This window comes from Bufo gargarizans, chromosome 3 (assembly GCF_014858855.1).
Source record: "Bufo gargarizans isolate SCDJY-AF-19 chromosome 3, ASM1485885v1, whole genome shotgun sequence".
Classification (NCBI taxonomy): Eukaryota; Metazoa; Chordata; class Amphibia; order Anura; family Bufonidae; genus Bufo; species Bufo gargarizans.
This window is the reverse complement of record NC_058082.1, coordinates 560093799-560106075: the sequence shown is the minus strand read 5'-3', so window position 1 is coordinate 560106075 and position 12277 is coordinate 560093799. Positions and strand designations below refer to the sequence as shown.

At 45.9% G+C, this 12277-nt stretch overlaps 1 protein-coding gene across 1 annotated transcript in view; it reads right to left on the bottom strand.

The window, feature by feature from the left end:
* Window positions 1–219: 219 nt before the first annotated feature.
* LOC122931820 (integumentary mucin C.1-like) overlaps window positions 220–12277 on the bottom strand; it is a 100605-nt gene continuing 88547 nt past the window's right edge. The window contains exons 8-10 of the mRNA XM_044285876.1: window positions 4005–4154; window positions 1617–1760; window positions 220–353 (exon numbers count right to left, since the gene is read on the bottom strand). Coding sequence (XP_044141811.1) covers window positions 220–353; window positions 1617–1760; window positions 4005–4154 — 428 coding nt within the window. The remainder of the gene's footprint in view (window positions 354–1616; window positions 1761–4004; window positions 4155–12277) is intronic.

Here is a 12277-nt window from a genome sequence, read left to right as displayed (position 1 = left end):
GCATTAGACAGAAGTATGGAGGCAGCAGCATGTTGAGTAACATGGGTATTATGCCTGCAGTAGAGAGTAGGGCAGCGGCGGCCATGGACTGCTGTTCCTAACACAAATATTGATGGCTGCTTGATTTGTTTTCCCAAAAAAGGGCCAGTCACAATATTGCAGCCGATATTTTTTCCTGTAGAAACCATACTGCGACAGTTTTCCTTACCTTTTATAGTTTTACTTGTATCCATAGAAGCACCAGACGGTCTCAGGGATACTGGAGTCATAGCAGCAGCCTCGGGAGTAGCAGTCCTTGGCGCTAATGTTGGGATACCCGCAGTCATTTCTCAGTTTGTGACTAACATTGCATCCTATGACACGTAGCAGGAAATAAGAGCAATCGTATGAGAAATGTGCACTACATATGGAAGTTTCTAGATAAATTAAAATTCTGGTCATCCAAATTGTACGAGTAAGTGGATGGACGCGCGCAGACTCTCCTCTGACACATGATAACGAGGGAATGAAGGACATGTTCAAAATCAGCGCCCGATCCTTTGTTCCCATGTGTCAGGCAGTGGCTTGCTCCCCATTCCCTACTAAAAACACATGCATGCTCGGCTGGAACAGGTGTGTAAAGGTGGGTCAGGAGGATGGCGGTTCAGACAACAGTTATTGAAGGTGTATGGCCACCTTAAAGAGTCCTGCAAATCCACCTCAATTACTCATAACATTCTGGTGGCATGGATCAGCCTTGCTGGAGACCGGGCGATTGAAATTCCACCTTCTGTGACGGTACGTCCTTTATCAGGCTTGCAGTATGGACATGCATACATGAGACGTCGCGTTCGCTGTGGAAGGGGCAGAACCATTCTTCCCCTTTGGTGCAAGTGCATGCGAGTTGGCGCATATGCCACGGAGAGGATTGGTTCTGCCCCATCCACAGCGGAAAAGATGTCCTGTCCATAGTCCAGGCCGAAAACCTATTAAAAGGTAAAAAGTAAGGTTCAGAGAAGATGGGTTCTCAGAAGAGGAACATTAGGGGATCAGGTATCTGAGAGGCAGATCCACGCAACTTCGGATGGTAAGCTCTCTCTCTGTCACAGCTCAGGGGTTGTGTTTTATCTGTTGCAGCTCTCTCCCTATCACAGCTCAGGGGGATGTGTCTTTCTGCTGAAGCTCTTTCTCTATCACAGCTCAGGGGTGTGTCCTTTCTACTGCATCTCTCACCCTATCATGGCTCAGGGGTGTGTCCTCTTTGCTGCAGCTCTTCCTATCACAGCTCAGGGGGCGTGTCCTTTTCAGCAGCAGCTCTCTACCTGTAACTGTCACAGCTTCTAATTTAAGATACGGCTGGTAGATGTTCAAGGATGGCACTGAGCATGTGTGACCACCTCAGCGAGGTGAACAGAGAAATGAGGAAAATAAACAGCAGGTGGAGCTATACAGGTATCAATGTGCCAGTGATCACCTGACAAGGGCGTTTATCCCCCACTGGATTTACCCCTTGACTTACCCATTTCTAGGAGGCATCTTTTTGGAGCCCTGATTTAAAGTCACAGTGACATTTTTTAGAATGGGGGGTCGCAGACCAGTTACACTTACATCTACGGACAATGCAGGGAATCCTTTACCTTTGAACTGAGGGAAAAAGCACCAGTTGATCTCGGGGACACTTGAGTCAAAGCAGCAGCCTCTGGAATAGCAATCCTTGGCGCTTATTCCCAGGAATCCGCAGTCTTTCCTCTCTTTGGGCCTGGCGCTGCACTGAGCCTTATCTGGAAGAACACAACATTGGGACCATCATTGCTGGAATTCCTTTTATCCGGCAAAAATCCTGCAATTCTGATAATCCCGTTCTTGACTGGTTCCTGCACCGATTCATAAATGGTTGCTGTAATTGTCATTCATGGGTCTAAGAAAGTTGGGTGACAGCCCACCCAGCTTTCCAGGAAGCAGATACCTGTCTGATACAATGCTGCCCATAATTATTCAAATTTTGACTAAAAGGGAACCTGTCACCAAAAAAACGGATACTAAACTGTTAATAGTACCTTATAGTGCTGCAAAATAGTGTCCTAATGCACTTTTTCCTCGTTTAGCCGCATCTAGCCTCCTGGAGAAATCAATGTTTTATTCAGTCGCTTCCCCCTGCTTCAAGTCAGGTTTGAAGTCAAGGGGGCAGCGGCCTAGGCGTCTCCAAACCTGCTCTCCCCGCCTCCCGCCGCCTTTATTGACACGCCGGATCTCAGTGCCGGGACCGCGCTCCAAGCCCGCATGCGCAGTAAAGGGCTGCTGTAGCGCGATCCCGGCTCCGGCTCGTACATTCAGCCGGCTTCAGTTTCGCTACTGTGCATGCGCCCGCCAGCCTTACATACTAGCGCAGTTACAGAAGATGCCGGGCGCATGCGCATTTGCGAAACTGAAGCCGGCTGAGTGTACGAGCCGGAGCCGGGATCGCGCTACAGGCTACAGCAGCCCTTTACTGCGCATGCGGGCTGGGAGCGCGGTCCCAGCACTGAGATCCGGCGTGTCAATAAAGGCGGCGGGAGGCGGGGAGAGCAGGATTGGAGACGCCTAGGCCGCTGCCCCCTTGACTTCAAACCTGACTTGAAGCACGGGGCAGCGGCTGAATAAAACATTGATTTCTCCAGGAGGCTAGATGCGGCTAAACAATCAAAGAGTGCATTAGGAAAGTACTCTGCAGCACTATAAGGTACTATTAACAGCTTAGTATTCGTTTCTTTGGTGACAGGTTCCCTTTAAAGTTACTTTTATTCAACCAGCAAGTAATTTTTGACGGGAAATGACATAGGTGTCTCTCAAAAGATAATACGACGATGTACAAGAGGCATTATTGTGGGGGAAAAACACATTTCTCAGCTTTTATTTACATTTAAGCAAAAAATACAAGCTGTTCCGCACTGTGGAAAATCTCAGAGGACGTGGTCGGAAGCCAAAAGTGACACCTGTGCTGGCCAGGAGGATAGTTAGAGAGGTGAAAAAGAATCCAAGGATCACCACCAAGGCCATCCTGGCGAATCTGGGCTCTGCTGGTGGCAATGTCTCAAGGCAGACAATCCAACAGACACCGCACACTGCAGACAAAGGAGGATGCCGCTTCTCCAGATAAGGCACACAAAAGCTTGCTTGGCCTTTGCAAAAGCTCATCTGGACAAAGAAGAAGACTTCTGGTCTTCTGTGTTATGGTCAGATGAAAAAAAAAATTGAATGGTTTGGTCACAATAATGTTTCCTTCATTTGGCGTAAAAAAGGAGAAGCCTTCAACCCAAAGAACACCATCCCCACTGTCAAACATGGTGGTGGGAACCTAATGTTTTGGGGGCGTTTTTCAGCCAATGGACCAGGGAACCTAATCACAGTAAACGGCACCATGAAAAAAGAGCAATACATGAGGATTCTCAATGACAACATCAGGCAGTCTGCAGAGAAACTTGGGCACCAGTGGACATTTCAGCAGGACAATGACCCAAAACACACAGCAAAAGTGGTGAAGAAATGGTTAGCAGACAACAACATTAACGTTTTGGAGAGGCCCAGCCAGAGTCCAGACTTGAATCCAATTGAGAATCTGTGGAGGGGGCTAAAGATCAGGGTGATGGCAAGAAGACCCTCCAACCTAGAAGATTTGGAGCTCATTGCTAAAGACGAATGGGCAAAAATACCTGTGGAGACATTCAGAAAGCTGGTCTGCAATTATAGGAAGCGTCTGATTGCTGTAATAGCCAATAAAGGTTTTTCTATTGATTATTGAGAAGGGTATGAATAATTGTGGACTGGACACTTTTTGCTCAAATGTAAATAAAAGCCAAGAAATGTTTTTTTCCACAATAATGCCTCTTGTACATCGTCTTATTATCGTTTGGGAGACACCCATGTCATTTCAAGTCAAAAAATTACTTGCTGGTTGAATAAAAGTAACTTTAAGTCAAAATTTGCCAGGGGTATGAATAATAATGGGCAGCACTGTATGTGAATACCTCGGGGGATAGAAATCATACCTTGCTCCTTAGAGAAGAAGCACCACTTAACCTCAGGGATGCTGGAGTCAAAGCAGCATCTTCTCTTGGCGCATTCTGCGGCGCTGATCCCCGGGTAGCCGCAGTCTCTTCTGTCGTCCGTGGCCACCTTACATCCCTTCGGGGCAATTACTGCCATTAATGAGGAAAGGAAGAAAGAGAAGCAGTTAGTTCTTGGGTGATGGAGATGCTGTATTATCTCATACACGCACTAGGGGGCGCTGTAACTCCATTATTTTATGCCATGTAATGGAGAAGTCATTGATGCGTTCTCCTTGCAGGAAGAAAAATAACCAGATTTTGGTATTTGGCATCTGAAATTACAATATTGTGGAAATGGAGAAGACGGGTAACGTATATGAGATGCACTTTTCTAACATATGTATGTGCCAGTCAGCCGCAGTGCCCTTTATAAGGCCTCTTGCACACGACTGTATGTATTTTGCAGTCCGCAAAAAATACGGATAACATCCGTGTGCATTTGGTATTTTGCGGAACGGAACAGCTGGCCCTTCATAGAACAGTAGTATCCTTGTCCGTAATGCGGACAATAATAGGACATTATTTTTTTTGCAGAACAGAAATACGGAAACGGAATGCACACAGAGTACCGTTCCTTTTTTTTTTGCGGACCCATTGAAATGAATGGTTCCGTATATGGTCCGCAAAAGAAACGGAACAGACACGAAATGAAAATATGTTCGTGTGCAAGAAGCCTAACAGTACCAGCCGTCGTTCTCACATAACAGTGCCAGTCATCCATATCGCTCCAATATTTGGGCCGGCAGCCATCCATAGTGCCCTCATAGCAGTGCTCACATCAAGGGGCGTAAGTATAATTCATAGGGCCCCCTACAGCAATATAAGATGGGGCCCTCACCACCTAGTGTATGAAAGTTAAAACTGCTGCATACCGTAACTAGTAATAATGAAATGTATGTGTAATAGCGCCACATATCAGAAAAGCCACATTATAGCAAAAAGACGCAACAAAAAAAAGGTACAATGTTCTTGCACTTGATTGGGCGCCCAAACTTCTGGGCCCCATAGCAAGTGCTATGGCTCCTATGGCTATAGTTACGCCCATGCTCAGTAGCAGCCGTAGTGCCAGTATACTAGTACCAGTTCCCCCATAACAGCGCTCACATAGCAGGGGTAGTCAGAGACAGTGCCAGCATATTAGTACCAGTTCCCCCATAACAGCATGTGAGGAATATTGGGAGATTTGATTTGATGCCTGCCCATTTGCTGACAGCTGGCAGAAGAAGCAGGCTCCACAGTAGGCCCTGTGCCCATCGGCCAAGCTGGAAGCAAGCTCCACTGACAGGATGACCGCCTGCTGAGGCGGGGGCTGAGCTAGTTAACTACAGCAAAAGAACTCTCTAGACATCCCGGAACCATACATCTCAGAAATATACCAACGTCTTTGAGACCCTGAGACCGAGACGGACGTTCTCCTGGTCGTAGTTTGCTCATAGGACGCAGGGAAGGGTCGAAGCGCAGCAACAACACCGAGATTGGTCTTCAAATGCCCCAGGGATCCAGGTGGATCCGTTGGTGCCAGAACCATCTCCCTATGACCTTCCGGTGAGGAGCTATGATCCATAATGGGTTTGTGGATTTTTGGCTCCCAGGACCAAAGGGAGCAGGAATGGGATCCTCCCAGGGGGGGGAGGGAGGGGTGTGACCGACTAAGGGTTAAAGTGCCCGTACAGGGCACTGACTTGTGTGTCTTATCTCTGAAGGGAGGTCACGCTGTGTAACGTGTCTGGGGGGCCTGGAAATCCTGCTTACGTCACTGCCCCCGTGTAACTATGGCAACAGCCTCCACAACTACAGCATATCCGGTAACTGACTTTTATCGGTTAACTCTGATTGTACCATCACCTGTATTTGCATATCAGACCATTGTATATAATCTGTGTGTATATAGCGTTGTGTCGAGTGCGGACCGGGCTTATATCTAACGAGGAACTGGTGGCAGTGAAAGGGCTTTCCCAGCTTGTCAGGGTTGTGAGCGAGTGTTGTGCCACGCCAGAGGTTGTGTGGGCCACCCTCTCTCATTCCCCGTGCCTCCCTGTGCCCGTGTGGACAGTGGGTGTCTCCGTAAAACTGGGCCAAGCTGACCTTACGTACTCTCAGGGAGTGCCCCCGTAATAATGCCAGTCACTGAGTTTCCAACATAATGTCAACCAGTCAGAGTGCAAACTTAATATTCTACACTTCCCTCCTTTACACTCTAGCGCTGCTTCTTGGAACTAATATGTGGGGGACCCAGGACCTGGTTTAAGATTAGTGGACAAAAATGTAAACAGTGGCCCGTTCTATTCTTTGAATGATATATGGCCATGTCTCCTCCCAAACAATTGTGTCTGATGTTGCCCAAATAATACCACAACTCGGAGCAAAAATTTGCAGCAAAGCTAGTGCCCATGTAATACAGTACGGAAGGTGCAGTGCCGTAATAATAGTGCCCTGGATGTGAGCTGACTGCATGAATGGGGCCAGGGATGGTAGAAGCCCCTAAATGGTGGAGATCCGGGGCCGTGGAGATCAGCTGCTCACGTGTAGTGCACTCTCCTGTGGCACAGACTGGCAGCAGAGCATCAAATCTGAAACAGAAGTCTGAATTATGGGGACTGTACCAGAAATCCAGGACTGTCCCACTGATTCACCCTCCGTCCTCCAGGATGCTTAGAGCCACAATGCATTCTATAACACATAGATATTTACTCACCTACATCTTCCTCACTGTCACTGCCGCTGTGGCTGTCACTGTGGCTGTCGCTTTTGCTGCCCTTGTGGCCAGGTTTAGCGAAACTCAGCTGCCCGAGGATAAGGGAGACAGCCAGCAGTATCAATAATTTAGGACCCATGTTGGCTCTCAGTGTTACAATGATGTCTCTGTGATTAGGGTGTCCTATATATATCAGGATGAGGCTGTTTAACATTTACTTAGGGTGGGTTCATTACCAGGTGACACCTACGGACATGAGAAACATTTATGACCCCTAATAAATGGACAGACAGTGGATGGGAAGAGAGTGCTGGTGTATGTACAGTACAGACCAAAAGTTTGGACACACCTTCTCATTCAAAGAGTTTTCTTTATTTTCATGACTATGAAAATTGTAGATTCACACTGAAGGCATCAAAACTATGAATTAACACATGTGGAATTATATACATAACAAACAAGTGTGAAACAACTGAAAATACGTCATATTCTAGGTTCTTCAAAGTAGCCACCTTTTGCTTTGATTACTGCTTTGCACACTCTTGATGAGCTTCAAGAGGTAGTCACCTGAAATGGTTTTCACTTCACAGGTGTGCCCTGTCAGGTTTAATAAGTGGGATTTCTTGCCTTATAAATGGGGTTGGGACCATCAGTGGCGTTGAGGAGAAGTCAGGTGGATACACATCTGATAGTCCTACTGAATAGACTGTTAGAATTTGTATTATGGCATGAAAAAAGCAGCTAAGTAAAGAAAAACGAGTGGCCATCATTACTTTAAGAAATGAAGGTCAGTCAGTCAGCCGAAAAATTGGGAAAACTTTGAAAGTAAGGGCTATTTGACCATGAAGGAGAGTGATGGGGTGCTGCGCCAGATGACCTGGCCTCCACAGTCACCGGACCTGAACCCAATCGAGATGGTTTGGGGTGAGCTGGACCGCAGAGTGAAGGCAAAAGGGCCAACAAGTGCTAAGCATCTCTGGGAACTCCTTCAAGACTGTTGGAAGACCATTTCAGGTGACTACCTCTTGAAGCTCATCAAGAGAATGCCAAGAGTGTGCAAAGCAGTAATCAAAGCAAAAGGAGGCTACTTTGAAGAACCTAGAATATGACATATTTTCAGTTGTTTCACACTTGTTTGTTATGTATATAATTCCACATGTGTTAATTCATAGTTTTGATGCCTTCATAGTCATGAAAACTCTTTGAATGAGAAGGTGTGTCCAAACTTTTGGTCTGTACTGTATATTGATTAAACCTGATGATGTGGAGTTGGGTGGTTATTAAGGACAGGGATACATAATACTCCTGCAAACAAAATCCCCAATAAATACACTGTATGTCGTTGTCATCTTTTTCGGAGCTTAATGGCAAATCTGCTTCCACCTGGGTTCCCACCCTCATCACCAAAAACACATATACTGCGGCCGTATGTACTCACCTTTCCAGCATTCTGTATGTATTAAGGAGTGGTTTACATTACTGATAGTTTCCTGTAACATCAATAGTGGTCTAGAGTGGTTTAGGGGTTGATGTTTAATATATGTAAGGATCTAAGGCATTAACAAGGTCTGTATATAATATCCCTGAAGGACCTTGTTTCTAGTATGCTTGAAGATCATGGATTGCAAAGGATTTAGTATGAGATATTCCTGGACATCTAGTGGGGTGAAAGTTTTAATGAATACAAGCTTGAGGTCTGGGGTGGTAAAGGGGTTGGTATCTACAGTATAATTCCCTGGACTCCTGGAGGTCCAATGTGATGAATGAGGTTTGTTGCTAGTACATCTGGAGGTCTAGGATTGTAAAGAGGTTGGTATCCAATATCTCTGGAGGTTTAAGGTAGAGAATGGGTTAGCAGCCAATATCTCTGGAGGTTTAGGCTGGTAAAGGTCTTAACAGCTAAGATGTCTGTGGGTCTAGGGTGGTGAGGTGGTTGAGTAAATCCTAAGCAGTCTAGCTTAGTGAAGAGTTCATAATCTAATACACCGGGAGGTCTGGGGTGGTGAGTAGATTAATATCTATTATTCCTGCTGTTCTAGAACAGTAAAGGAATTACCAGGCACCTTCCTTGGAGATCTGCTGTGGTAATAGAGGTTTGTTGCTAGCATGCCTAGAGATCTAGGATTGTGAAGTGGTTAGTATTTAATATCCCTGAAGGCCTAAGGTAGAGAAGTGGTTAGTAGCTAATATCTCTGAAGGACTTATTTAACACATGATATTTCGGTGGCTCTAGAGTGATTATGGGGTATATGATCACATCCTGAGATGTCTAGGACGGTGAAGGTTTTATAATCTAATATCCTTGGAGGTCTATGATGGGGAGTAGGTTAATATCTATTATTCCTGCTGGTCTAGGGTGGTAAAGGGATTACTTTACTACTCATGGGCACTGGGATGAGAGGGGAGAAAGGGGCAACTCCATGTGGGCTAAGGTAACCTGGGAGGCGATTTAGCTGTTTCTTATGCTATTGCACACTAGTATATGGCATTACTGAAATTAATAAACAAAGTAGAAATTCTCTTTAACATATAATATTCCTTCTCATCTAAGGTGGTGAAGGGGTTAATAAGTATATCCCCAAACATCTAGGGTGGTGAAGGGTTTGGAATGTAATATCCCTAGAGGTCTAGGGTGGTGAATGGGTTAATTAGTGTGAGAAATATGGATCATTATTTACTGGCAGCCATGATTTTAATCTGATTCACCTTTGTCAGTGTACATGGAAAATAAGTTCTCACTTCAAACCTCTGCTTGTCAGATAGCGGAGGTAGTGAACTCCGAAGGGGTTCTGGCTTCAAGGAGGCCACATGCGTACGAATTCACACCAGGTCTAGTCCATTCCCCAGTACAATCAAATCTAGCAGACAGCATGGAACCGGCAATTTATAAGGAATTATGAAATCGCCCGGCCATCAAAGGCACAAACCACGATGAACAGGCCCGTGGTCTTAGTGTGGTGGTGGGAGGCCAGGGAAGGGAGATACACATATCTCCCCACAGACACCCAATAACGGTACCATGCTTGGACTCTAATTGTAGCCGGAATCCAGGTGGGTCTGTTGGTCCCAGAACCATCCACATGTGACCTCCTGGTCTGGAGCTATGGGCCCTAATGGGTTTTGTGGGTCCTTGGCTGCTAGCCCAGAAGAGGAGGAGGGGACCCTTCTCAGAGGCAGGGAGGGGAGGGACCGGCTACAGGTCAAAAGCCCATGCAAGCCAGCGGGCGGCGTCTTTCTCTGAAAGGGGGTCACATCATGCCATGTGTTTGGAGAGACCTGGAATATCTGCCTGCTGATATCACTGACCCCACGTAACCGCAGCCAAGGACTATTACACCATCATAACCCAAAGGAACATTCATCTACCCGGTAACTGACTTGTACTCTGTGTAATCCTGTTTCTACCATACTACTTGTATTCGTAACCTCAGACCACTGTATATATTCTTTGTGTATAGTGTGTTATCTGGTGTGTCCTTAAGGCGATTAAATATATAATTTAATCTTGTGCTGTCTTGTATCTCGATCACGAATCCCCATGTCCATGTTTCGGCCTAGTATTAGGCTACCGCGGGTTGGTTTCTTACCCTATATAATCCATTAGCGGACCAGGCTTATATCAAACGAGAAGCTGGTGGCAGTATACTCGGGCTGAGAAAGTGACCAGGCTCCCTCAGCTTGTTGCCTCTCTGTGCCCGTGTGGACAGGAGGAGTCAGTGTAAACTGTACCAAGCTGACCTTACATGCTCCTCTGGGAGGACGTAACGTCATGTCCAGGTAACCAGTGACCATACCGCGTCTCGTGAGCTCGACGTAGTTGACGTCAAGCGGGCATGAGGGGTGGTATCTCTCACAAATAGTATATTCCCAAAAGTCTAGGGTGGTAAAAGGTATAGACTATAATATCCCTGGATGTCTAGAGTGGTGAAGATGTTTAGTATTAATATTCCTGCTGGTCTCAGGTGGCAAAGGGGTTAATAGGTAGAAACCTAAAAATCTACAAAGGTGAAATGGTCACTATCCAATATCACTGGGTGTCTAGAGTGATGAAATGGGCTATTATCTAGTATCCCTGGTGGTCTAGGGTTCTGTATAGATTAATTTCTAATATCCTTGGATGTCTAGGGTGGTGAAGGGGTTTAGTATCAATATTCCTGCTGGTCTCCAGTGGTAAAAGGATTAATAGGTACAAAACTAAGGGGGTCATTTATCAACCAATATTAACTACTTTTTGTCGTATATTAGGCGAAGATTTTGTCACTAAGGCGATTTGCCGCTCACGCCAGTGCCGAGAAAATGGGGCAAGGTGTGGGCATGCAGGAGGGTGGGCCGGCAGGCCTGTCTTATTTATAATATTCTACACCAGTTTCCGCCATAGAAAATGCTTAAATCCTTGCCAGCAGGGTGTTGTACATGCACCATAGAGGTCTGCGCCTCTAAATAACTTCAGCGCATCCACCGTCAGCGCAGGGGTATTAAGACCGGCATATATATCACCGGTCTTAATAAATGTCTCCATAAATGTTTAAAGTGGTAAAATGGTCACTATCCAATATCCCTGGATGTCTAAAGTGGTGAAGAGCTATTATCTAATATCTCTGATGGTCTAGGGTTGTTTATAGCATCATGTCTAATATTCCTGGGTGTCTAGGGTGGTGATGGTGAAGGTGTTAAGTATTAATATTCCTGCAGGTCTTGGGTGGTAAAAAGGTTAATAGGTATATCCCTAAAGGTCTATAGTGGTGAAATGGTCAATATCCAATACCCCTGGACGTGCAGGGTGGTTATGGGGCTAATATATAATACCCCTGGTGGTCTAGGGATGTTTTTAGATGAATTTCTAATGTCTAGGCTGAAGGGGTTTAGTATTAATATTCCTGCTGGTCTATTGGTGAAGAGGTGTTTAGTTACAAACCTAAAGCTGTACCATGGTGAAATGGTCAATATCCAATATCCGTCGATGTCAGGGGTGGTGAGGGGGCTATTTTCTAATATTCCTGGTGGACTAGGGTGTTTATAGATGAATTTCTAATATCCCTAAAAGTTGTGGGTGGGTTAACCTCAATCAAGATTCAGCACATGAGCAAGAGCATCTCTATTTTTCTAATCTAAAGCAACTTCCATATGGATTTATAGAGTTAGGGGGTCATTTATTGTTTTTGTGCATATTTTTGCCGCAGATCTCGTTGCAAAAGGGTTTGTGGCAAAATCTGCGACTTTTCCCTGCTCACGCCACTTTTCCGAGGTGGCAGAAAAAAGGGGCATGACATAGGAGGGGAAGAGGGCAGGCTGCCAGGCCCAACTCATTCATCATTTTCCACGCCAGTTTGACATGGAAAATGGTCTTAAACTACGTCAGCAAGGGAGCTGGCATAGTTTAAAGTATGTCCCGCGGCACAAAGTGCCAAAGTTATGTACAGGCCTGAGCCTTAACATAACTTAGGCGGATCCGTCAACAGCGCAGGGGGATTAAGATTGATGTCGAAATCGCCGGTCTTAATAAATGCCCCCCTTAGTG